The sequence below is a fragment of the Molossus molossus genome, unplaced genomic scaffold (assembly GCF_014108415.1).
Source record: "Molossus molossus isolate mMolMol1 unplaced genomic scaffold, mMolMol1.p scaffold_m16_p_18, whole genome shotgun sequence".
NCBI lineage: Eukaryota > Metazoa > Chordata > Mammalia > Chiroptera > Molossidae > Molossus > Molossus molossus.
Window position 1 is genome coordinate 18,945,608 of NW_023425353.1, and position 26,932 is coordinate 18,972,539.

The following is a 26,932-nucleotide window of genomic DNA, read 5'->3' on the forward strand; positions in this document are numbered from 1 at the left end:
AGGAGCACTATGTCATTATACCCATCTGGCAGTTACAACAAAACAATGTGAGTAATGGCACCTATGAGTCCCAGGAGGTGTGACATTGTTGTAGTCATAACTATACTTTCAGCCTGAATTGTCACCTGGCCCAGCAGGAGTGGTACTGGCAGCTGTAGTGGTTGTACTGACACATGTAAAGATAGCCTAAAGGAGACAAGATTTATTTTTTAGAAATAGATTCTGGGAATTTTCCTGGAATGCTCCAACTGGAAGGTAAGCTTCTATCCCACTCAAGGTCCTCCTGTAACCCAGCTTCCTTTGGCCCCATCACATTTATGGAGCAGGTGATGTTTGAGCACAAGAGCAGCAGAGAGCAGACATCATCCCTAGCCTTATAAAGTTTACCTTCTAACCCAGGAGACAAGTTACCCCATAGCCACCCCAACAATTATTTAACCCACTGTATTGAAAGCAATAATAATATAACATGCGACTTCAATTGTCTTTAAAATCTCAGCAAGCATCCTATTTTTTCAACGTCATCAACCTAGGTGCCAAGCACGACACAGGATGTGCTTAGCGTGAGAGGAAAAGAAAACCCGTGCGATGGTTTCAGATTCACGAGCATCTGAACTCCACGCATTCATCTCAGTGCCGCGATTTCATGCGGCCTCTTCCTACAGGTTCCACACCCTGGGGCTCTGAGGCCCTCCGTGAGAGACCAGTACAGCTGACACATGTCTATAGGCTGAGACAGTTAGGACAGGGACCACCCGAGGGCCACGGCCGCCTGCAGCCGCCTCACCTCCTTGTTTGTCCGGTCGGCTTGCACCAGCGTCCCGTTCAGGCAAGGCTCCACGTAGTGCAGCTCCTTGTTGTACTGCAGAGAGGAACAGCCAAGAGGAAACAGTTCAGCATGTAGCGGGTCCTGCTTAGTCACGTAAACACACACACAAACCAGAGCCGCACGATCACAGGCTCCATTCATTCTGATAAGATGACTTTTCCAACGTGTGTCCCTAGAGAAACTGAGCTTATGTGCCCCAGACAGACTTGATTCTTCCCCTGTTTGAAGAAGAAGCATCCAGAGCACGTGCTGGTGGCTGCTCAGTGTGAAGAGTTGGTGACAACCCTTTGGAGCGGCTCCGAGCATGGGCGCCCTGGGCGTGGCCGACAGCCCGCGTCCCTGAGGGCTGGAAAGGGCGTCCCAGCCTTGGCAGGTAGAGCTTGAGCTCCTGTCCTGGCTTCACGGAGCCCAGGGAACCATGTGTGGATCACACGTGTGTGAGGACAGAATAGAGGAGAGGCCTCGATGTCCCTGGTCACTCAGGGAGGCCAGGCAGGTGTGGGTCACGACCTTCCTCGCGCACGGTGAGACCACCTCCCACAGAGGCCAACGCCCACCTTCCAATCAGTTTTGATCCCAGAATACCCAGAATAAGACCATTTGTTTTTGTCCAAAGCTCACAAGTAGGAAGAGAAATTTAAATGCTCTTCTTTTCTCCTGTCAAGCATGGTTCTCTGCACTGGAGGTAGGCTGGTCCTTCCAAAATATAAATCTGATTGCTACCTCTTGTCAACCCCTCACAGGTCCCATGTTCACCAGATGAACCTTCCCAGGCCTTGGCGAGGCTCGGAACACCTGGCAGCTGTTGACCTTTCTAGCATCTCCACTCATCAGTCCTCCGCCATGAACTCAGCACCAGCAGCCCAACTTCCCTTCCTGTCCTCTGACAGGTCCTGTCTTTCCCTTCAGGCTCCCCCCACTGGGCCCTCTCCTGGAGCCTGCACCCTGGCATCCCCTGGCTGACTCCTGTTCATCCTGGGGTCAGCTCATTCCTGCCTCCCTGGGGAGCAGCCTCAGGGGCAGGCGCGGCCCCCTCTCCCGAGTACGGAATTCATGTTGCCCGGTGCCTGGCTCCCTCGCCACGAGGTTGGAATCCATGTCTGATTCCTCAGTGCATCCCCTGTGGCAGCACAGAGCTGAGCCCACAGTGGGTGCCTGGGAGCCATCTGCTCAATGACAATGGCAGGGCACTTCCCACTTCATCAACCCCCGCAGGGCTCCTGAGGGGAGGACCATCTCTCGCAGGCCCAGATCTCAGGCACAGTCTGGCTAGGGCATCTGGACCGGAGGACTGAGCACACGGAGGACCGTGGAGGATGAACAGGGGATGAGTGAAATAGAGGTGAGCTCGGAACAACTGCTCTGGACACAGGCAGGAACAGACTCAGGAGGAGCAGACTGGCAGCTGCTGCCACAGGGATGGGTGCATCGGGGTCAGTGCCGAGGTGCGCACAAGCCAGCAGGAGTCGTGATAACACGATTCGGCACTTAACTGTCAGTGAGCACTTATCCTCCACCCACAGGGCATTTCAGCCGCGAGTGGTACGCATTCCCAATTACTTCCCCTTTGCAGATAGGGAAACTGAGGCAGAGCAAGGATGATCCACTTGCCCATAGTCCTACATAAGTAGTGGAGTCCAGACTCAGTCCCAGGTAGCCTAACCTCACAGCCACTGGCCTGAGGACAACCAAGCCCCCAATTCCTCCTCTCTGGTCCCCAAGCCTCCATTTGTCATTACTCTGACTTTTGCTCCTTCTTTAACTTGGTTCTTTGTCTAGGCATACAGACCCATTTGGAAGAGTATGGCTCAGTGGTCTTAGGGCTTAGGTCTCTCCCGATGAGGCACGGAGACACGGCATCCCTGCAATTCCGAATGAGCCACTGACCAATGGCAGCTCTTCGTGATCAAACAGGACATCATCTCAGGATCCAGAAAGCAACCGCAAAGTCCAACCTAAGAAGAGCTTCTCCCAAGTTTTCAGTCACGTTGGACTGCCCATAGAAGCTGCTGGGGGGGAAGGAGCGGCCACCCCGTCCTCCACCCCCTGTGAACTGAGTTGGTTCAGGGTGACAATATAGCTATTCCCACTACAGCAGAGTCATCTGAGCCAATCACAGCCGCCCGGTCCCTCCGCTGGATGCGGGCTTTCATAGCCCTTCTTGCCATGAGGGGTGGTCAGGTGACTCCTTCTCAGCCAATGAAATGTGAAGGGGTGGTTTTCTGGGTAGTTTCAATGAATCTTTTTCCTTTGAACTAAAGGAAAACTCTTCTCTCTCCACTGCCTTTGTTGGCACCTGGGATGGCCCTATGCAGTTGAAGTCATTCTGCAACCACGAGGGGTCGGGTTAATCGTGGGACAAGGTTCACGGAAGACAGTGTGGGCAGAGGGAGCGAGCGTGGGTCCTGGAGGTACTGCTGAACCCCTCTTCTGCCAAGATGAGGAGAAGCCTAGAGGCTGGAGCAGCCCTCGTTCAGGGGTTTCACAACCTGCAGCCATAAACTTTCCAACTCTGTTTTCCAGGGAAAGAGAAAGCTTCACCTACGTCTGCCTAATGCACACTCTCAACGTTGACTCTTGGGGCTGCACGGTCTAAGGTCTACCTTCACCAGGTGCTCACTGTGTGGCTTGGGGAAGTCACTAAACCTCTCTGATCCCAGATTCTTATGCATAAGAAAGTGCTACTTCACCTTCTGTTTCCCCTCCAGGGGTCCCCATGAGGATCCAATGAGGCAAGAGCCCTGAAACTGCTTTGCTAAAGGGAAGGCCTGTGCCTGTGGGGGGCTCAGAGGAGACTTAAAAGCGAAGAAGACCACGCAGTTCTTGCCCTCATCAGGGAGAAACATGTGCAGTAATCAAAACCATGCTCACCGTCACTGTGTGAGCCGTGGCCACAGCGGAGGAATCTGCTCTTCTGAACCCCCGCCAGCTTGTTAGTGGCATCATCCAAGCTTGCAGTTGACTAATTTCCCTTGACTGCATCAGGGCAAAGCTATGCTGAGCAATCTGGTCTGTATCACCAAAGGGAGCCGGGCTCGGCCGTGTGCGAGCGGACGGTGCACACCAGGCCGCTGTGCCAAGGAGGCCCGCTGGCTGGGCAAGCTCACCATGCCACCCCAGCTCCTCCCGGGGACACCAAGGGCACCCTCGTGTGGAACGGCTGCCGAGCTCCCAGCAGCTCTGTCTGGAAACCTTTCTCTTCTGCATTTTTATGGACGTTCCCTCGATTTCTCCTCTGAAACAGTAATGCGGGATGGCCATATCGCCTTGCAGCTGCAGCTCGGGCCACCTCAGCCCTGAGATAGAATGGCCCTGTGAACCCCCGGGGAGATCGCCTAAGGAAGAGGGAGGGGGTGCACTTTGTCACTGGCAACGTGGAGTCTGCTTCCGTCATTTGCTTTTGCTCCTTCCCACTACCAGGATTGAGCCCTAAAGAGGAACTCAACCAGCCCCCTTTCCCTCCAAACGTGGTAAGTTGTTTCTGAAATTTCTGGGAAATGGGAAGACGCTCTTTGCAGAACAGGAGAGGACCCAAACCGCCATGGAGATGGTCCAGCCAGCCCACCAACCACATGCCGAGGAGATGGACAAAGAACCTTCACCTCCTAAAGAGCTCAGAAACAGCCATGTAGACACAGGGCCTCCATCACTGTTGGTTTCCTTCTCCCCTTCGCTCCTCTGGTTGGATCCCCTCCTCTGGCTCACACAAGGCGAAGCAGACAGGCTCTGCCACACACTAACTGGGCGACCCAGGCCAAGGCCCGTTGGCTCTCTGAGCCACAGTGTTTGTGTCGGGGAAACTGGGGATTGAACGGAACCCCCCCCCCCAATCTCACTGTGAGGATTGAATGAGCTGATGCAGGAGAGCCACGCAGAACCTGGAACATAAGACACAGGAAGGGAGCGTCTGGCACACACGCACACACGCACAGAAAGGAAGAAAATGTTACGTGCGTGTGATGCGTGCCACACGGAGAAAATACTACCGTGCACCCTCCGGTTGAATTGGCACTTGCTAAGTAGGAAGGGGACGTGGGGGGCGATGGCAATGCCCCTGAAATCCTCTGGAGAGCACAGACTCTGCACTTGTTGGAGGGAAGTGCTTCACCCATGGGCACGTGCGACTGTCTACATACCTGAGACAGAAATCACCAGGTGTGTGGCCACACACTACCCCACTCGGGGCCCCACTCTGAACCCTCTCGGGGACTGGGGTCTCTGACAGACCAGACATGAAGATAGAGCAACCAGCTTGCTGCCCAATCCCCTTCCAGAAAGTCATCTGCCAGGGACACCTCTGCTCCTGTGTGCGCTCACTGGCTATGAACTGAGCACCTCTGTGTGCCAGGGACATCAGGTACTGGCTAAGGTCCCCATGATCATCACTGTGGAGTGATCATGAACTACTATTTCCCTGCTCTCATTAGTAAAAGAATAGGCTCATTACATCTGCAGATAACGTCTGCTTTCCTTTTCAGAAGGAAATGCGCTCATCTCTGATGCTGCCGTGAGCCACCCCAAAACAAAATCAGGCTTGAAATCACCCTTGATCTTCAGTGTTATGCTACATCCCAGCCCTCTCTTCTCGCACGGACTGTGCCTCCCCCTCCGCTGTGCCAGCCACCCCCTCCGTTGTGCCAGCCACCCTCTCCGTGCTCCTAGAGCAGGGCTACCACATGGTCCTCCTTGTCCTTCCTGTCCCCAATCTCTGCAAGCTTTCCTGACACCTCTCATTTTAAAGATACAGCAACATCCTCAATGGGAATCTTAATGATGATCTAAACTAGGAAAGGCAAGTTTCCATTAAATGAATGGCCAGAACGTTTTGGACAAGGATCTATAAACAAACAAAAATGGGCCGGACTCGCCCACCAAGGTCCCGCAGTCAGCACTCGTGTGGAACCGTGTCACTCTGGTTAGTGGGGGTCGCAGCCCAGAGGGCAGAGAGTAGAGGATGGCGGACTCGGGGCTCTTGGTGCGACTGAGCACTCTGCACCCCGCTCCACTGTAGAAGCGCGACGTGGCCAATGAAAGCAATGGCGCTTCAGGCCTAACAGAAGCTCATCAGTTGCCTACAAGAAGGAGAATGAGTGAAGACCTCGGGAGGCAGAGACTTCAAGGGGACCTCTCAACACATCCCTGTGCCGCTGAAACTCCTGCGCTGTCAGCTGTCTGCAGAGGCAACCCCAGCCTCGCTCTGCGCTGACCACACTCTCAATCCAGGCCGGTCCTTTCCCTCAGTACGCCCACCCGTGCTCTGCCTGCCTCAGCCGTTCGCCCAGCCCCGTGTCCAGACACACGCCTTTCGCTCGGCCCCGCCACGCCTGTGGAAGGGGGTGAAAGGGGGTGGAAGGGGGTGTCCCGGGTGGAAGGGGGTGTCCACCACCGGCAGACAGTACTTTCCCCTCAGTGCGCTTGCTTCCTCCTGCCCTTCCTCATTGCGTATGTCTGGCCGATGCCTATCTCAGAGTGTCCCCTAGTCATCACTTCTGCCAAGAGGCCCTCGCTGAGCCCGCAGGTGGTTGCATGCCCAGCTCCGTGCCCCCCAGCCCTCGCCGCCCCTCTCCTGCACGCACCCGCCTCTCTACTGTAGCACCTGCCCCTGGATGTTCCCACACCAGCCCTCACCGAGCCTCCAGGTCCACCAGGGAAGACAACGTGTCTGCACTACGTACAAGGACAGCCCCACTACTTCACTGTTAGCACTCACCAGTACCTGTGGAATGAATAAATAATCAGAACAAAGAAACAAAAGGTGAAATTGTAGAGAAGTTTGCTGATAGAGAAGAACCAAGCTTGGGGGGGGGGAAAGTTGACACAGAGACAAAAAAAAAAAAAAAAAAAAAAAAAGAGAGATGAGAATGTCTACCACCTCCAAAAAAAACAGATAAATAAAAAGCACAGGAAGTAAGTGGGTCCGCCTTCGAGAATCCTGGATCCCACAAAAGCGCCACAGAATCAAACGCGGGCTCCTGCAGTGCCGGGAGGCTGATGCGAATTGCTGGAATGCCATTAAAGATTTTTATGGTTTTATTGGTGCACTTTTGATTAAATAACCTTTAGAATGGAAATGTGTAGGGATTATGTAACGAAGCAGATGAACCCACAGTATTTTCACCAGCACAAGGGGTCCCAGGCATCTTTTGCATTACAAAAGCTTCTTGTATAATTGGAAACACGACTGGACATAATTAGTAGTATAGAACAAATGAGCACTGAAAGAAAATACCATCCTCCTACTTTTAATACGGAATTGATTACTTTAAAAAGCAAATCTACAGCAGGCAAAGCACTGGAGAGATGGTTTTAAAGAAAATTCTGCAAATTGAAACCAGGGCCGCAGAAAGTTCTGGGCTGAACGAACAAACGAGTCTCTTCTCTGCACCGACGCGGGCTGCAGGAGGTATTGGAACGGATTTAGCGACAGCAGCCTGGTTGATACCGCATTCAGCTAATGCACGGCTTTAGACACCTGTACAATCATCTTTCCAGCTTCAGAATCGGACGGGACAGAATCAGCGCCCTCATTTTTATGATAGCGGTGTTAATTTACTGCATGGCTTGGAGTTAGACTTCAAAGTGAGTCAGAAAAAATGTGCCTTTTCCCTTGTCAGAGATCTCTCCCTTCATGCACCAGTGGTTGGATCTTAAGTTTAACTTCGGATGCACAACCTCACTCTCATATTTCAAGTGTCCTGTTATAATTCGATCATTCAGGTCATCAGCTTAGACAGATTTTGTAATACCCTGCCCCTGAAAGCCGAAACAGTTTTTAACGCCATCTTCTCGTGTTTATTCTCCCCTGGGTTGAAAGCTTTTCAATATAATACACAAGATGCATTTAGCAAAGAACTTAATACAAACATGCAAAAACGACAGGAATGGCCAAGGAAAGCCTTTTCCACTCATTAAATCTCTCTCCTCCCGCCCCCGGGATGGCTCTGAAAACCAAAGGCAACGATGGATTAGATTTGTACAAACAAAGTCTACAGTGCATGAGGGCTTCCAACCCTGGAAACAAACACCCTTTTCTTTACTTTCTCTCTAAAACACTAAAATTTCTCCTCAAACATCTACCCAGCGAGCAAGAGAAAGCTGACAGGGCACTGAAGGGTGGCATGGTGGTGTCCTCTCCCAAAAAGGAACCCAGGCCACAGAACGAGGTGCTCACACAGACTGGCGGGGCATCCGGGATGGAGTTTCAACATCCCATCCCCTTGCACTTCCAAGAGCCTGCAGTGGGGACCCCTCTGGACAGAGGCAAGTGGCCATTTCAAACAGACTGAAGAAGAAAAACGTACGCTCTACTACTGGAGCAATTTTGCTACTGTGGCAATAGGAGAAAGTGATGGAGAAAACCCCACCACAATTCACCCAGGCAAAATCACTAAGATGCACTTAGGATTGAGAGAGACAATTCAACAGAATGCAACTAGAGATTTGCCAATTACAAATATACCATTAAAATCCCTCAAAATGTTGATGTTACACAGTGAATGTCTGTGTCCCCCTTAAATGTTTATGTTTAAGCCCTAACCCCCAGTGTGCCAGTATTTGGAGAAGGGACCTTTGGGACGTAATTAGGGATAGATAATGGTGGGTCCCCATCGTGGGATCATGGCCTTACAAGAAGACACAGGAGACAGCTCTCTCCTTCTCCCTCTATGAGCACGTAAGAGAAGGCCACTGAGCACACAGATGGAAGGTAGCTGTCTACAAGCCACAAAGGGAGCCTTCCCCACAAACCAAACCCTGCCCAACCTTGATCTTGGACTTTCCCACCTCTAGAACTGGGAGTAAATATACTTCTGTGGTTTGGGCCACCCAGCCATATTGTGTTACAGAAGATGGGCTCATTGATACAGTTTATACAAGTGTCAACATCACACCCTGCTTAGGGGACATTCCAGCAATACCTAACGATGCGCACGCACTTTGGTGTAGTGATTTCACTTCTAGATTTTACTCAATAGGAGCACAACCAATCCTGCAGAAATGTTGGCACGGGCCCTCACACTGCGGCACGCTAGGGCAGAAAAGAGATCAGCAACAGCATATGCCCGGCCGAGGGGTACGGATGAAAAACATCAGTGTCGCCCTGGCCGGTTTGGCTCAGCGGTTGGAGCATTGGCCTGCGGTCCAGAGAGACCCGGGTTCGGTTCCCGCTAAGGGCGCGTACCTCGGTTGCAGTTTGTCCCCGGCCCTGGTTGGTTGTGCGGGTGGCGACCACTCGATGTGTCCCTTTCACGTCGATGTTTCTCTCTTTCTCTCTCTCCCTCCCTCCCACTCTGTCTGAACAAAGAATGGAAGAATGTCCTCGGGTGAGGATGATTAAAAAAAAAAAAAAAAAAGAAAAACATCAGTGTCAACTACAGGTGATGGAATGCCCTGCTCTTCAAACACACGTGATCACACGTGAGTATAAAGTCAAGTTGCTGAGTAGTCTGTAAAATGTGATTCTAGTTTTGGGGGGAAATTATGTATGTTCATGTATATAAAAAAAAATTGGAAGAATACGTGCCAAATGAAAAGGGAATGAGAACATTTCTGAATTGTTTAAAAGTTTTACATATGTTGTATTAAAATAAATGTGTAAAGGTAATTGTTAATCCGTGGTTCCTTTTGTGACCTCGGGCTTTTGATACAAACCCACTAACATATTTGGCCCATTTCTTTCTCCTTCAGCAAAAGTTTATGATTTCACAATGGAGGCTTCATGTAAAAATGTTCAGAGTACCTTTCTAGTTAGTGAAATGAGCGTGTATATTGTCTTAAAGCTGATCATTTATGTTGAAAACTAACAAACAGATGTATAGAGAGGGTTAATGAGACTTCTAATGGATTTCTTTAAATAAAGGAACAATTTGAAGTAAAAAAAAAATAATTTTTTTTCTTAACTGTTCTATAATAACTGGCATGTCTATTTTTAATTATCTTAATCACCCTCTCTTCATTATTGAGTTGACACTGTTTGTATATCTTAATGAATTTACAGAGATTATTTCAATCGATTGGTTTTGTTAACAGAACAATAAATCCTGACTGATAAAAGATTCAGTATGTAATTAGTTAGCTCTTCTTATTATGCAAATTTCTGATACTTCCGTTGTGAGTAATTAAAGATTAATAAGAAAGATAGTCCCACATTAGCTGCTTCTTATCTGCAAAAGCTTTGGGATATGTGGGGACCGGGACACATTTGCATATCCTCAGGGAGACTGGTAACTACAGTCACTTCTGTCTGAACGTCCCCTTGGGAAGGACTGTGCCCTGGACACAGGCCACAGGAGGGTGGCTGAGCTGCTCCCCCATTCCCTGCACTTCTGCTGGGGACGCAGAAGGCAAAGCCAGGCGTCTCTGCCTCGGGTGCCTGTCTCCGTGCCACCCAGCACAGGGCTGGGAAGGTCCGGTGAGGTAGCCCACACAGGACACTCAGCAGGGGCTCGAATGCAGTGGGTGCCCTGTGGGAGGCGGCAGCTGGCATCACTCATGAGATAAATATTTAAACTCCTATTTGCCAGGCACGGCCCTAGGCACCGAGGTCTCGCCCCGCGTCCATGGAATCTATGATTCTCTTTTCTCTTTCTTCTTTAGGGCTTTTTAAAATCTGAAGCTGTAAGTCACAGTGCCCTGTGGTTGTGTGTTTTTGCTCAGAGTCCCATCAGAAGCCCACGCAGGTAGGGGGACGCGGATTCAAGCAATCTCTCTGCAAGCCCAAGGTCATGTAAACACCTGCCCTCTGCCTAGCGAGCAGAGGGGCGTCATGCCTGTGCAGGAGGCTGCCAGAGGTCATCCCTTCATGACACATTCTGATCCGTTCAGGGAGCCAGGCAGACCACAGCACCAGCATCCTCGCGGCACATGCGCACGCGCCTCACACCGCTGCCCCCTGACCACGGCCTCCCGTGCACTGGCTCAGGCCGTCCAGCAGCAGCCTGTGGGCGATGGGGTCATACCAGCGTCACGGCTGGTGGGCTGATGCTCAGATTGAGTGCTTTGCCCCGAGATACACAGGTGTATGTGGTGGAACCAGGATCCAAAAGTAAGACCCAGCTCCAAAGCCCAAGCTCTGTCCCCCTCACCACGCTGCCTCCCCTGCCTGCTGCCACCCTCCAGCCCCAGATAGAAGTGATGAGGCAAAGCACACGGACCCCTGGCAGGAGCACCTGGGTAAGTACTCCGGGAAAAGGACCGGGCTCGCTGTGGCTATACCCTTTGGGGAAGGGGCAAGGGGGACCTAAGGGCCATGAAAGAACCCCAGCAGACCCTGGGAGAGAGGAGAGCAGCTGGGCTGTAAAGCTGGACCGATGCTCCTTCCAGAGAGGATGCTGCTGCCCCGGACCTCCCGCGGCCCGGCGCCGTGACCTCAGGCGCGTACCGGCACCCTCTCAATCGGAGCAGCTGCGCTTGCGAAAACGCCCACACCACCTGCACCACCTGCAGTGACTGTGAGCAGGAAGAGGAGAGGCAGCAGCACACAGGAAGTGCTTCGTGATGGCCACTTCTGTCTCTGAGGATGAGATCAAGTGTTCTGTGAAGAGTCTACAACCGCCGTCCACATGGTCATCATCCTACCCTCATGACTGTTACCACTACCTTTGTCATCAGGCTAATCCAGTTTAAAGTGACTCTCCGCAGGAGAAAATCTAGCAGTTTAAGGAAAACCTTGCCAGGTCTGATCCTGCAAAGGGTGTCTCCCCAGGAAAACCAAGTCGGGCGCTACTCTTCCAGATGACAGCACCTGTCTGCGTGTAGGAGAGAAAATGAGCTCGGCTGCAATCCAGCCCCCCAGGGCCCCTCCGAAATCACGACTCAGGGACGCACAGGGGACTGCCCGCTCCCCGCCTGAGGCAGCCAACGCTCTGTGTACAAAAGCAATAAGAATGTGAACCGACGCTACTAAAAGATCAAATGAACCCGAGGTGCACAGAAAGCACAAAACAGCCGCACTCACAGCGATGATGTTGAAGAAGTCGTCGTCCCCCAGCGTGTCCAAAATAGACGAGACCGTCTGCTTGGCAATGGTCAGGCGAAGCCCCTTCATGCTGCCACTGACGTCGACCAAAATGACCACGTCTTTTGGAGAAGTCGCCGCCTGGATGTACCTAGGTCAGGGGGCAGTAAAGCAGAAGGGAGTCTTGACCGTCTCTGCAAGTTTTCTTTATAAAAACTCAGAGGTCTGGCCATTTCTTACCATTTTCGGTTCCTGCAGTCAAAGGCAATGACTCCATTCTCATCTGGTTCCCATTTAATCCCTAGAAGAAAAATGGAGTTATAAGAAACCCAGAAACTTTAAATATTTATTCATAGCATTTCAAGGCTGCTCTGCCTTGCTGACTGAATGGACAGGGTGAAAAATCGCACGCAGAGACCAACCCCGGAGCTCGCCGCGTCCCCCATCACCAGCTCTGGGAAGCGGCTTGGGGGCTGCCGCCCCACAGCGACGCAGCCCAGCCCGCTGGCCCCGAGGCCCGCCGGCCAGTGGTCACATCTAGGAAGGACATGATTCCTGCCACTTCTCGTGGCTAATGATACAGTTCGCCAAGGTCATTTCTCACTGTCCCTCAAGTTGTTGGACCTGGGCATCATTCACAGTCGTCTGGGCAGAGGGGGGCCCCATCCCTGGACCTGGGTGAGGTAATGCCTATAGCATGGAGGGGGTCGGGGCAGGTGGTACAAGCATCTGATACGCTTCTATCTCAGACTATGCACCAGTCTGTTCTTTCCTGACTCCTGTTTTTTAAATCAGGCGTTCTGGCCTGGCCTTCCACACTGAAATGAAATAAAATGGCCCTCATTCTGCTGTATAATGAAGTCTGAGTTTCAGGCTTGGAGAGTGTTTTCCAATACCCTTAGCTCCATGGTTTGTGGACAGTCGGGATGTGCCCAAGGCTGACATTCTCTATTTACAACTTAGTTTTTAAGAATAAAACTTAAAAAGAAAAGTGCTGCCTAAAAATAAGATAGAAAATCGTTGTTTTCCTCCATCAGCGATGCTCAGAGATGGGGGATTTGAAACCTAGGCTTTGGAGTTAAGAAAATTAGAAGAGAAAAATGATTTTCACGGGAGCAAAGCATGACTCGGATCCAGCACTGAGAGGCCCCTGTCCCATCACTCTCGGCCAGCTGTCTGGACCACACTGGCTAACAGTCATGTGCTTACCATGAACCCCCACGTCACTACCCGGATAACTGAGAGGGCAGGTTGCAACCCAGAGTCGTTTTGTTCTGTCTTCCTTATACCTCCATTTCCCACCTGCAAACGTGCCTAATTCAGTGAGTTCCCGGGAACAGATCCGGAAAATGGAAGCACGAGAAGCCACTGCCAATGGAAGGCCGTCGGGTAATGAAGATAAAGCGAAGCTGCCATGATAGCGCACACTGAGGGACAGGGATGCAGTTTGTCGCGAACAACCCAGCTTTGTGCAAAGCCAAGCACAGCCAGAATCGCGCATTCCTGACATGGGCAGTTCCACACCTGGTGAGGCTAAGTAACGTTCCGATTTGTAATTCCACCAAGAACTGGTCTGAGTCCGATACAAAGAATTTATCTTCTAATGTGTTGACTCATGGCAGGCGTTCAGGGGTGTTTCTTGAATTGAACTGTGGGTAGTGCTCTTAGACCACGGGTCGATCTGATCATCCTCCGCCCGTCCACGCTCTGCCACCCAGCCCCACCACTGTGCGCTCCACCAGGAGGAGACAACACTTCTCTCTTCTCTCTCTCTCTTTTTTTTTTGATATTTTTTTCTTTATTGGTTTTAGAGGGAGAGGAGGGGAGAGGGAGAGAGACAGAGAAACATCGATGAGAGAGAACATCGATTGGCCGCCTCCTGCATGCCCCCCACTGGAGGTTTGGTCCACAACCTGGGCATGTGCCCTGACCGGGAATCAAACCCACGACCTCTTGGTGCCTGGGTCAGTGCTCAACCACTGAGCCATACCGGCCGGGCAAAACAGTTCTCTGTCTTTTTGTAAAAAATATTTTATTTATTAATTTGTTTTTGTTACAGATGTTTCTCATTTTTCCCCCATTGACACCCTCCTCCCCTTCCCCCCTGCCCCATCCCCAGCCTTGTTGTCTATGTTCATTGGTCATGCCTACAGGCATGTAAGTTCTGTGGTTTATCTCTTCCCCCACAAACCGTCCCCTCCTCTGAGGCTTGTCAGTCTGCACCCCACCTCCATGTCTCTGGGTTAATTTTGTTCAGCAGTTTGTTTAGTTCATTATATTCCAATGGAGTACTATGCAGCTGTAAGAAAAAAAGATCTCTCATCCTTTGAGATGGCCTGGAAGGACCTGGAGAATATTATGCTAAGCGAAGCAAGCCAAGCAGAGAAAGACAAATATCGCATGGTCTCACTCGTTTGTGGAATATAATGGACTAAAGAAAACAGTTCTCTCTTAATGCCCCTGTGCTTAGGGGAGGAATTAGTGCCCCTGCATGGTACCCTTTGGACTGAGGTCATTTCTCTTCGAATGGGCTTATAACCCCTCCTGGCACTCAGACCGCTGCCGGACACATGGCAGTGACTGAGGAAGACGGGCCCAGCCCCGCCAGCGCTCAGGGAGCCTCTGTCCAGCAGAGAATCAGACACTGGATACAGGAACCAGAGCCCTCAGGGAGGAGAAGTACCCGAGGCGACGTTAGTGTGTGAACAGTGACTCTCATCCGTAGGGTGAAGAAGCCTCTCCTTGAAGCTGAGAACAGAATGGTGGTCTATGAGTTTTCTAGGGCTGATGTAACAACGGCCTACCAACCGGGTGGCTTGACAGGGATGCGTTCTCTCGGGGAGGACAGACGTCCAACAGCAGGGCCACGCTCCCTCTGAAGGCTCCAGGGAAGACCCTCCCTGCCCCTCTTAGCACTGGTGGCCTCGGCAATCCTTGGTCTCCCTGACTCAGACGTGCATCTCTCCAATCTCTTCCTCCTCTTTACCTGGCTGTCTTCCCTCTGTGTCCCTGTGTCTCCGCCTCTTGTGAGCACACCCGTCATCCAGCATGTAGGGCCCACCCAAATCCAGTGTGATCTAATCTCAACTTACCTCATTACATCTACACAGACTCTATTTCCAAAGGTCACATTCTGGGGCTCCAAGTGGACATGAATGTGGGGTGGAGACACCATAAAACCCACTACATATGGGTGAGACTTGTGAACCTGCGTGAGGGGTGGCCCAAGGATGAAGAAGCACGCCCCAGAAGAGAACGTCTGCAGAGGTTGTGAGGTGGGGAGCATGGCAAGTGCAGGGAGCTGAGGGGCGCGGAGTGACCATGTGTAGGTCTGCGCCCGAGGAAAGGGGCCCGATGGCGGCAGGGAGCTCGAGCCCCGGCCCTGGTCGGGACACACCGTACACACGGAGTGGGGATGAGCACAGCACCTCTGGGCAGGTCCAAGCACAGCTGCCCTGGAGGTAACAACAAAGGTCACACCTATCGTCAAGTCAGGTCGGGCTTTGGGGTCAACGTGCTCAGATGTGACATCTGGATCCAAACCTTCGTTTCCTGGCAGGGACTCACGGTTTTGGGGGTCAGCCGTCTTCCTGGGACTTCGAGTTAGGACGAGAACGAGTGTCCCAGGCACTTCCATGAGGTGTCCCTGAGAAGTTCTCCAGTGAATGAAAACGAACCTGGTGTCTGTGCCTCGGGTACCATCTGCAGGCCTTCAACATGCTCCCGCATCCTGCGTGTCCTGAGTGTCCGCCACGGGGCAGCAGGGGCGGCCCTGACCAAATAACTGGACCACCAAGCCCTCCCCAAAACACACCTCACCACAGAATGTTTTAGGAGACAAACTTCAGGAAACTCTGTCTAAATGATACTATCTCCCCAAGGACATAGCAACTTTTTAGTATGTAACTTTGCACAAGCAGATATTTTGAAAATATTCAAGTCACTTCAAATCCCAAAGAAATGATAGTAGGCTCATCTCAAATGAGCCAACGTTGTGATTCAGGGAATTGTCCCTTACCCAAGAAGTACCCCCGTGAGCCACATAATTTCTGGACATGCCAACATGCCTCTGGGGACCCCCAGGCTGGATGGGGCGTGCCTCTTCGGACAGGAGGAAAGATGCCGTCCTGCTGACTTAGCTGCCCAGGCCCTCGCGGTTCGTCAGCAGCATCCGTGATCGCTAGACTGCCCTGCTTGGCTTGCAGAAGAGGGGGGCTCTAGAACATTCAGCACATCCCTAGGTGAGACTCAGGTAATGTCCAACTCTCTGCCGCACATGCGAATGCTCCAATCTGCCTGCATTTAAAACACCACAGCGTTCCCAGATCCCACAGAGTGTCCCCCAAAGTCAGTCAGTCTGATATTAGAGGAAAGTTAATTCCACCTAAGACAACATATGACTTCACGTTCTCCTTCAACACACGCAAATGAATAGCGGGGCCAACAGAAGAGAGCTTCACACAACATTGCCTGAAAGTCAAGCCACGCCGCCAATACAATGTCACGTGGCAGGAAGGTTTAAGACTGCCCAACAGAGCTGAGAAGGACAACGAAGAGCACAATAAAAGCCAAATATCTTTTTCACCTCTGGATTTATTTCTGCCCTTTTCAAAATCTCTGCCTCGGTGAAGGGTGTCTCAGCCCATTGCTTCTCTTCCCTCCTCAGTGGGAGTCTTTTTGAAACGTCCCTGGCACTGCCAATGGCATCCGAGCCATCTCCGCAACCGGCCACCTGCACAAACACTATCGCACCGCATCTAGGGCTTTCTCTTCACTGTCTGAGGGCACAAAGCCCAGAAAGATGCAGGAGGAAAGGAAGGAAAGTCAAGAGGTAGAAGGTGTTGGTTTAGCCTAACTAGGTAAATTCTGCCCAATCCCTACCTCAATCATTTTTACTTGGTCCCAAATCTGAAGTTTAAATAAATACCTCCCAGTGTAACTCTAGATCTAAAATAGCTGGTCTATAATGGAATGCTAGCTGAATGTGAGCTGAGTTGTAGTCAAAGTTGACTTCAAAGTGTCTTCTGAAATTGGCTGTGCACTCGTCCGGAGAAAATAAAAGCTCCTTCATCCAACTGATGTGATCTTCCTTAACAACCTCTTGAGAAACCATTCACCATGATAAATGAGTAGCTCAAGAGTTGCTATGAAAACTAGAACTTATGGTGTTCACGATCATTTATTGGAGTGGTCCTGCTGAGCTGGTCGGGGCAAGAACTCCAACATCCACCGACTCCACCCACTAAAGCAATGCTGTGCCCGGAACCGACTCTGCATGCATTACTAGCCAACAGCAGGTATGAGCCCAATCTTGCAGAGAGCTCTGTTCCTTAGTCCCTGCCCCCTCCTCATGGATGTACTGTGAACCAGCTTCCACCTTCGCATGGCACAGAAATCATGACAAAGACAAGAAAACCAGTTCCCTTTGTGATCATCAACCTTCTACTGGAACGAGCCCCCCGAGATGTGGCTCTGGAATGTGAGAGTTGGATACTAGGAAAGGAAGAACTGAGCTTCTTACCAACATGCAGAAATTCAATCAGTGTCTGTGTTTGATTAGACACTGACCTGACTATGACATATAGCAGCTTCCTCTCAGTCTAGTTAAGGACACTATGTATTTGTTAAATGGATACATTTAACATTACCGAGGGTGGTCAGTCAGCCATATCACTTTGGACAGAGGTAAGAAATGGCCAGGACGTGAAGGATGCGTCAGCACTGGTGGCCCCACTCAGGTGGAAACTGGACGCACACAGGATTGTAAAATCATGAGCAGGACGAGGCTCCAGGATGAGACTCCCTGTGCGGGTATGACTCTGCCTCCGGGGAGATGATGAGCCTGCAGAACCCTTCTAACCATAATGAGGTGGTCATGGGGCACCATGTGGTAACCTGCCAACAGAAAGTGGCATCCCGTGTCCAGGACTTGGTGGACACTGGGATAGAAAGCACAGGGGCCTAGGAGGACTTGCAGAAGAGGGAGCAATGGGGGTGCAGGAGAATCATGGTTCCATACTGTGTTTATGCCTGTTCCCTCCTTGGTCGCTTAGTCCCATGGACCGCAGCCAGTGACCCGCTTTCGAGAGGCAGTAGCTCCACTGTTTCTGAGGAGCAAAGGCTGCTACTACCAGTGTGGTGGGGGCAATAGATCTATTGGACTTTGACTCGCTGAGAGATATATCCATTTAACAAACACAGAGTGAATACCCACCCACGGTGTTATTCTTGGTGCTGGTGACATGTGATGGACAAAACGAATGTCTCTGTCCTCCTGAGGCAGATACCCCAGTAAAGGAGACAGGGGCTGAAAGCCCAATGGCTCAGGACTGGAGGCCACAGTTCCTATTTTATGGGGCCAGAACCACCACGAGAACAAACGAGGAAAGAAGTGGTTGGAAAGTAACCCCATCACCAGCTCCCCTTTGCCCTGTTGGTGTGTCCTGGGTTCGTCCGTTCATCTCCAGGCCTCTGCTTCCTCATCTGCGAAGTGGGGAGAACAGGAGCTGCAGCTCACAGAGTCACGTGAGGACCAAGCCAGGCAATGCCGGTGTGAGCACCCAGCAGAGTGCTCGGTAACCAGGGCCACTATCACTACCATCAGTCTGAACGTTCACATTCACGGCTCCCAAAGACAGAACTGCAACAAACAGAGCTCCATGCGCCCCGAGAAACCAACCCCGCAGAGCCCAAGGCCCTTGAACAGCGTGTTGTTGTTGTTATTGTTGTTTGGAAGAGGTTATCCAAAGCTCTGTTCAGTGAGACCCTCTTGCAACGCACCCACTAAAAGTAACGCCAATAGTACCTTGAGAGAACCAGGTATCAAACTACAAGAGTCTTTTCCTACAGAGTTACACTGTTCAACACAGTAGCTGCTGGCCCCAGGTGCCTACTTAATTTTACATCTAAATGATGAAAAGTAAATGGAATTCAAATGTGAAATCCTCAGTCTCACGAGGCACGATTCGAGTTCTAAACAGCCACCTGTGGCCAGTGGCTACCACATTAGACACATAGACACAGAACATTCTGTCATCAGGGGGAGTTCCTTCAGACAGCACAACAAAACTGTCGCCACCTGCCCGTGGCACCTAAGTGCATCTTGCGAGGCCTGTGAAGTTGCAGAAATGGACGGCACCGTCGCAGGAACGCCACGAGGCTAATGCTGACCGATTCTCCTTCCAGTAAGAGTCCCTCCACCCCCAGAGGTGGGATTGGTGCTCCTATTTATTGCTGCCCTGCACCCCTAGTTCCCCCACCTTAGCATGATACACACTACGCCATGCCAACCTGTTCCCGTCTCTCTCCCCGTGGTGCTCACTGTCCCTTCCCTTAGGGGTTCACTCCAGGCAAGGACGCGGTATCTCCACTAACCCTCACGGTGTCAGATGACTGGCCCTACCCACTGTGTCCTTGGCTTCAGCACGCAGGCACATGGCCCACACCAGGCTAATTCTTGGATTTTCATCCAGGCTATTGAGACAGATGCTGTCTCTTCCCCGGGGACCATAACTAAAGAATAACCTTGCAAGCCCAATGCCATGTCCCCACCATGAGGAGATCACCCACCAGTGAAACAGAGGAAGGTAGAAGTGAGGAATGGAAGGAAAGATTCAAAATCCAAATGACACTGCTGACTACTGGAGTCCTACTGTGCACAACTCCGGGTTTCAAGTTACACGAGCCAATAAATATGTCCCTTGCTGGAGCTGGTCATAACTGGGTTTCTGTCACTTGCAATCAAAATCCCTGATGCATGCATGTCCCAGAAGGAGGGAGATTCATGAGGGCAGAGACCTTTCCTGTCTAGTTCACCATTTTATCCTCAGGGTCTCACACAAAACTCAGAAGAACAAAGCAAGGACCCCAGACACACCTTTGTAAGAATAAAGAAACATCTCGTCTGCTCAAGAACATGTATGCTGACCACTGACTTACACTGGTACCACTCTGCACGCGGAAAGAGGCATCCTGAAAAAAAACGTCCTAGCAGAAAATGCCCACGATCACTTTTCCAATACCTGTGTTACGTCCAGCAGCCGAGAGATGTGCCCTCTGTTCAGAACTAAGCACTGAGGGACCACGTGACATTTATCAGGGCAACGAAACCCCTCTGGAGGACTGTGACGTGTGTCTATATTAACATAGAAAGATGCAGAAATTTTACAAAGTCCAAATTCTGCTACCGATGTCAGAAAAGAACTATAAGCATTTCTTAGTCACCTGTTCTGAGTGACAAAAACCTTGGATGTTAATAATCTCCTCTATTATATAAACTCCCTACTGGGAGTCCCTTCTGTTATAGACAGAATGCGTATGTTGAAGCCCTCACCCCTATGGCATTAAGCAGTGGAGCCATTGGAAGACCACTAGGTTTGAATGAGACCATGGGGGTTGAGCCCTTAGGAGGAGCGGGAAACACCGGGAAGGACGTGGCCATCTGCAAGCCAGAAAGAGGGCTCTCACCAAGAGCCGGATCTGCCAGAGCCTTGATCTGGCCTCCCCAGCCTCCAGAACTGTGAAGAATAGATCTCGTTGTTTAAAGCTATGTCGCTAGGGCACCAGAGATGTCTAGTACACCTTTGTCTTCAAATGTCCTCATGGCCATAGTAGGAGGCCCCCTTGCTGGTGGAGACAACAGATGCTCTCTGGTTTCTCCTCATCTGCTCCACCTTCGTCCAAACATCACAGGGCAAGATGGTGAGATGTCCTTGTGGCTTCGTCAGTGATCAGCCACCCACCATGCTCTCATTTCGGCGACATCTGCGTTAAATTTCCTCTCTGAGGAGTGTATCAGAGCAGACTGCAGTTTGGCGATACCGGAATTTTAACAGACCACTGTTTGTTATAACACCATCTTTACTAAGACGCTTATTGTTGACATCGCGTGAGCTCCGGGACACGCTCGCCCTGCTGCACGCAGCTCGGCAAACGCTGGCTGGTCTGGCGGAGCAGACGCTCGGCAGGAGAGTCTCGGGGACAGACGCTGCGTGCGGGGCGGGCGACCCTCGAGGCGGAGCTGGCAGACTCGGCGCCTCAGAGAGGGAAGACATCAGGTGCCTCGTCTTACTTAATGAAAACATAAAAGACTCCACTTAATTGCTCCAAGATTATGCAGGGTGTTTTTCCCCTTCTTTTAGGTTGAGCTTGTTAATTTGTACAGCTGTGTTGCTGGCACAATTGCAGCCTCGAGTCCTGTTTTCACAACTTGTAAGCAAAATTAAAACTTCCCTTTTTAATTAAAATTCAAACCAAGCCAGAATTAAATTCCTATTGCAAAGTAGAGGCCTGGGAAGGCCCCGGAATGAGCACCTGTTCCACTGGCAAGACGGCCAAACTCTGACAAATGCGCTCATTTGAAGGTGCGGCTGGTGGGCTGCTAGGACGGGCACTGACATCAGGGTGCCTCGGCCACTCAACCCCTCTTCCAAGGGCAGGCGGCCCCGGAGAGGGGAAACTCAAGTTCAGATTTTCCATTTCTTACACCTCGCAGTCAGAACGTAACTCTGTCCAGTGATGACTTGGTCCTTTCCCTGACTATAATAATAGTAACAATAATAACACTAAAAGCAAACCCTTGTCCAGGAAGTTTAAATAGGGTGCGATTCACACCCCAACCCCCCACGCTGGGCAGCTCTGTGGATCACTGTGTTGAGAAGGATGCTGGCCCCAGTGCCTGCCTGTGCAGGGCGTGTGGATACCAGCTGCCACTCTTGTCCTGCACCTGACAGCAGGTTTAGAAGTTCTTCAGTGGACGCACACTTGACACGCAATGTTAGGTGAGTTTCAGGTGTAGGGCACCGCGGTTCGACATCTAAACACCTTACAGAGGATCACCACGTTACGTAATAAACATCTGTCACCAAATAGTTATGACACTACTACTGACTATATTCCCTGTGCTGAACACTTCATCCCCATGACTTACTTATTTTATAGCTGGAATTCTGTGCCTCTTCATCCCTTTCCCCTGTTTTTCCCAGGCCCCCCTCCCCGTCTCCCCTCCGGCAACCATCAGTCTGTTCTCTGTATTGATGAGTGAGTTTCTGATTTGTTTTCTCTGTTTCTTCCTTTTGCCTTTTAGAGCCTTTCATTTTCCTCCTAAGAAAAGGGACGATAGTTTTAACCCTGAACCCTAAAGGAAAACATGACACGTTCCTCTGTCCGAATCATAGCCCTCCAAGCAGGGTACTCACCTGGGTACTGCCGGAAGAAGCCCTTGGCACTTCCGAAGTACTGCCATATGAGAGAGGGGTCGCGGTCAAAGTTATCCACAAACACTTTGTTCAGGGATTCAGACCAATACACCCCGTTGACAATTGCTGGGTCTGAAAAGCAAGGAGAGAGAGAGAGAGAGAAGGTGTTACAGGCAGAGGTAAGATGGGGCCTGGCGGGCACCCCCAGAGCTGCAGCGGGCAGCCTGAGGCCCCTCTGTAGGAAGCTGTGGAGGGTTACAGGTCCTGCACACTCCGTGCTTTAGGACGTCCCCATCCTGCCCGAGCCACCCAGGAGCCTCTACATGGCCCCTTCCTTGAAAGGCTCGTCCCTTTATTTGTAACGTCCAGGGTCCTTGAGGAAGCGAAGAGACCAGACCTGCTTAGCGTTATTTCCCACTTTTCCCCTCCTGAGTCTCAGCTCAGCATTAAAAATAGGAAAACCACATTTTTTCTCACTGCCGTTACCTCAGCCAACACAGCCGTGTTCAAATTCTCTCTACCTCAGACTCAGAAGTTTGCTTAAAAAAGAAAATAGGTAAGTATATTGGAATGACATAATGAAATCCCTCTACTTCTGTTCAGCGGGATGAGCGCCTGGAGGGAAGGAGCCGTCGCTCTGTTCTTCTGCGGGACTCCTCTGACCACGTAAAAAACTGACGGACTGAGGAAGACATGGATGGATGGGTGGATGGATGGCTAACACAAAGGTGGTTCTCCAGATTACAGACAGCCACCCACTCTTCTGCCCTGCTATCCCACGAACAAACCCTGCTTCCTCACCCTTGGCAGCCCAAAGACAACCCCTTACCCCCTGTCCATAGCTAAGAACCAGGGGCCAAGACGCCGAGGGAGACTGACCAAGAATTCCTCGTGTGCTGGTGGCACGGGGTGGGGCAGAGAGGATGATCTGTGGCCGTCAGTCCACTTTTTGCTTTTTTAACCTCTGAAGCTCTGGTTTCAGAATGATGCCACGTTTAAGCAACATTCTGTTCTAAGAGGGGAAATAACTGTCCGGTCCTGGTCTGCTGAGGGTCAGAATAACAGCAGGATGAGCCTGTAATGATTGGGAGAAGGAGGAGAGGAGGAGGAGGAGAGGAGGAGGAGGAGGAGGAGGAGGAGGAGGAGGAGGAGAGGAGGAGGAGGAGAGGAGGAGGAGGAGAGGAGGAGGGGAGGAGGAGAGAGGAGGGAGGAAGAGGAGGGAGGAGAGGAGAGGAGGAGGAGGAGGAGAGGAGAGGAGGAGAGGAGAGGAGGAGAGGAGGAGGAGGAGGAGGAGGAGGAGAGGAGGAGGAGGGAGAGGAGGTAGAGCAGGAGGAAGAGAGGGAGCAGGAGCAGAGGGAGGGAGGAAGGAGGAGTGAGGAGAGGAGGAGAGGAGGAGGAGAGAGGGAGCGGAGAGGAGGAGGAGGAGGGGAGGAGGAGGAGAGGAGGAGGAAGAGGAGAGGAGGAGAGCAGGAGGAAGAGGAGGAGAGGAGGAGAGGAGGAGAGGAGGAGGAGGAGAGGAGGAGGAGGAGGAGAGGAGGAGAGCAGGAGGAAGAGGAGGAGAGGAGGAGAGGAGGAGAGGAGGAGAGCAGGAGGAAGAGGAGGAGAGGAGGAGAGGAGGAGGAGGAGGAGAGGAGGAGGAGAGGAGGAGAGGAGGAGGAGGAGGAGAGGAGGAGGAGGAGAGGAGGAGGAGAGGAGGAGAGCAGGAGGAAGAGGAGGAGAGCAGGAGAGGAGGAGAGGAGGAGGAGGAGGAGAGGAGGAGGAGGAGAGGAGGCGGAGGAGAGGAGGAGAGCAGGAGGAAGAGGAGGAGAGGAGGAGAGGAGGAGGAGGAGGAGAGGAGGGAGGAGGAGGAGGAGGAGAGGAGGAGAGCAGAGGAAGAGGAGAGGAGAGGAGGAGGAGGAGGAGGAGGAGGAGGAGGAGGAGGAGAGCAGGAGGAAGAGGAGGAGGAGGAGAGGAGAGGAGGAGAGGAGGAGAGGAGGAGGAGGAGAGGAGGAGGAGGAGGAGGAGGAGGAGGAGAGGAGGAGGAGGAGAGGAGGAGGAGGAGGAGGAGGAGGAGGAGAGGAGGAGGAGGAGAGGAGGAGGAGGAGGAGAGGAGGAGAGGAGGAGAGGAGGAGAGGAGGAGGAGAGGAGGAGGAGGAGGAGGAGGAGGAGAGGAGGAGGAGAGGAGGAGGAGGAGGAGGAGGAGAGGAGGAGGAGGAGGAGGAGGAGGAGGAGGAGGAGGAGGAGGAGAGGAGGAGGAGGAGGAGGAGAGGAGAGGAGGAGGAGGAGGAGGAGGAGGAGGAGAGGAGGAGGAGAGGAGGAGGAGGAGAGGAGGAGAGGAGAGAGGAGGAGGAGGAGGAGAGGAGGAGGAGGAGGAGGAGGAGGAGAGGAGGAGGAGGAGGAGAGGAGGAGAGGAGGCAGGAGGAGAGAGGAGAGGAGGAGGAGAGGAGGAGGAGGAGAGGAGGAGGAGGAGAGGAGGAGGAGGAGGAGGAAGAGGAGGAGGAGGGAGGAGGAGGAAGAGGAGGAGAGGAGGAGGAGGAGGAGAGGAGGAGGAGGAGGAGGAGGAGGAGGAGTCCCCCCCGTGGTCCAGGCACTTAGCCCCCTCCTAGAGCCCACCACAGCCCTCCAGGACAGGTTTCCTCATTACCCTGCATGCGGCACAAATGGAAACCGAGCAGAGCAGGCTAGGTTCTTTCCTAAAAGCACCCGCTGGTAAGTGACAAAACCTCTAACCTGTGTTTTCCTTATTTATAAAACGGGGGTCATAGTGGCCACCATAAAAGGCTGCTTGGAAGGTTAACATAATTGACGGAAAAGGACCAATGGCCAAGGCATCCAGAAAGCCCTCAGTGAGGTTCCCCCGGCCTGGAGTCCCACGCCCTCACAGGGCTGCCCTGGGCTCCGGGTCACAGCAATCCCACCGTGGTGTCCTTATTCCAAAGAGTCCTCATACACAGATGAAGGGATGTGGACAGACTGGGTCACTCCAGGGCTCCAGCCTCATGGTAGGACAACGAGATAAATACTGTTAGAAATGTTCATGTAACTTGGGTACACTGATGAAGTCCCGATAGGGCGCCCCGCACCCTCCTGCACAGTCTGCCCAGTGCCAGCTGGCTGCGCCCAGATGTTCTTCTGGAGACGTCTGAGCTGAGCCCACGCAATGGCTCTTGGCCCCGCGGGCAGACATCGCGTCTTGTCATCCCGTCTCACCTCCGCTGCCTTACCTCTTCAGATCACTACTCAGACTCAATAGGCAATTGGGATTCTGACTCTCATCGCAAGGGTAAATGCTCTAACTCTCATGAACAATCATAACCACATCACAGGCTAAGAGAGTGAACACAACCAAGTCAACCTTTTACTGCAAAGTGATTTTAAGGGAGACTTTATCTTTACAATCCCAGAAAATGGAGCCCTTTACTGTTCTGTCCAAGCTTGACAATCATGATTCTGACTCACTCTCTGCTACAAAGGCCCCCTGACTTAATCCACCAAGATGCAAATACAATGATGACCCTGAAGAATCTATGGCCCCTGCCTCCTCCGTCAACGGCCTCCATGATGTCAGTGTCCCATCAAAACATTGCACAATTAGAAGCAAGAATTCCAGTTCACTAGCGAACTGTCTCAGCATGTCAGGGAGTCCCCCAGGCTCCAGCGAGATGATTCTTCTGTCCTGAGGGTAGTTTCTGGGTGGAAAAGGCAGTCCGTGCCTCCAGGAGGTCCTGGGGTCCTACGACGACCACCTAGGGCAGGGTGAGCGCCATCAGAAATGCACAGAGATCCCGGTGGTCTGAGGACCACTTCGCCCCCTTCATTTGGACCTCAGATCCTGCTCAGACATGAGTGGTGAACAAGAGAAGCGGAATCACTAAAAGATAGGCTGTCGTTCAAATGGGGACCGTGTTGCACACACCCATTTGCTGAAGCATTTCAATTAACACTGCCTCTGGCTTGTAAAATAACCACAGTGCATTGATTTCACAAGCTAGCTTAGCAAGCAAATTCATAGGAGAAAAAATCTGAATTGCCGTCCATTGTTACCATCAGCTAAGACATCGGGAAAAGAAAAATCATGACATTATTAAGTAGGGCATTCGTCTAAATATTTGCGATTAAAGAAGACTTCAGTTAAAAATGGTTTTCCCAGCTCACGGCCAGAAAGCAGAAGAGGAGTAGCCCAAAGGGTCATGTACCCCTGTGTCCAGGACCACTGACTGAGGAGCAGGTGAACATCCCCTTGGGGTACGGACCAGCTCCCTAGCCTGATGCTCCCTCTCTGGTTGCTAGGCAGATTGGCTTTCTTACAATCACTTGTAAAAATGACAGTATCCTCCTCAGTAGCAGGCTTCCCTTTTTCCTTGTTTGTGTTTTGTTTCAAATTTTGTTTGAAAGCCCCCTTTGCCTCATTGAACGTTTCCCAAGAGTCTTAGATTAATCTGAGCTTTAGCTTCTCCCCCCACCCTTAATCTTCTTAGGGGTTTAATGTACTGTATTAGCTTCCTGTGGCTGTTATAACAAAATACCACACACTAAGTGGCTTAAAACGGAAATTTATTCCAGAGGCCGGGACTCCAAAATCACGCTGTTGGCAGGATCCGTTCCTTCTGGGGGCTCCGAGGGAGAATCTGCTCCCTGCCTCCCTCCTACGTCTGGTGGCCTCCAGCAGCCCTTGCCGCTTCCTGCCTTGGGGGTGGGTCTCGCCATTCCCGCCTCCCGCTGCACCGGCTGCCCGTCCGTGTGCCTCGGTCACATCACCCTGTCCTCTTCCTCTGAAGAACACAGACGTTGGAAGTAGGGTCCACCCTCAGTTCAACAGGACCTCTTCTCAAAAGCCTTAACTTAATTACATCTGCAAAGATCCTGTTTCCAAAACACAGAACGTACTGGAGGCCACTGTTCAACCTGGTACGCGTACTCACACCCTCTTACAGTATAAGCATCCTCCATAGTTTGTGCGTATTCCTTTCCGAA

General features: G+C 51.8%; 1 protein-coding gene across 2 annotated transcripts in view; it reads right to left on the reverse strand.

Annotated features, from left to right (window-relative positions):
• Nucleotides 1-26,932, reverse strand: part of CACNA2D3 (calcium voltage-gated channel auxiliary subunit alpha2delta 3) — an 874,937-nt gene that overhangs the window by 457,189 nt on the left and 390,816 nt on the right. For both annotated transcript variants that reach the window (XM_036266884.1, XM_036266885.1), the window contains exons 6-9: nt 21,980-22,111; nt 12,024-12,084; nt 11,784-11,934; nt 788-862 (exon numbers count right to left, since the gene is read on the reverse strand). In XM_036266884.1, coding sequence (XP_036122777.1) covers nt 788-862; nt 11,784-11,934; nt 12,024-12,084; nt 21,980-22,111 — 419 coding nt within the window. The remainder of the gene's footprint in view (nt 1-787; nt 863-11,783; nt 11,935-12,023; nt 12,085-21,979; nt 22,112-26,932) is intronic.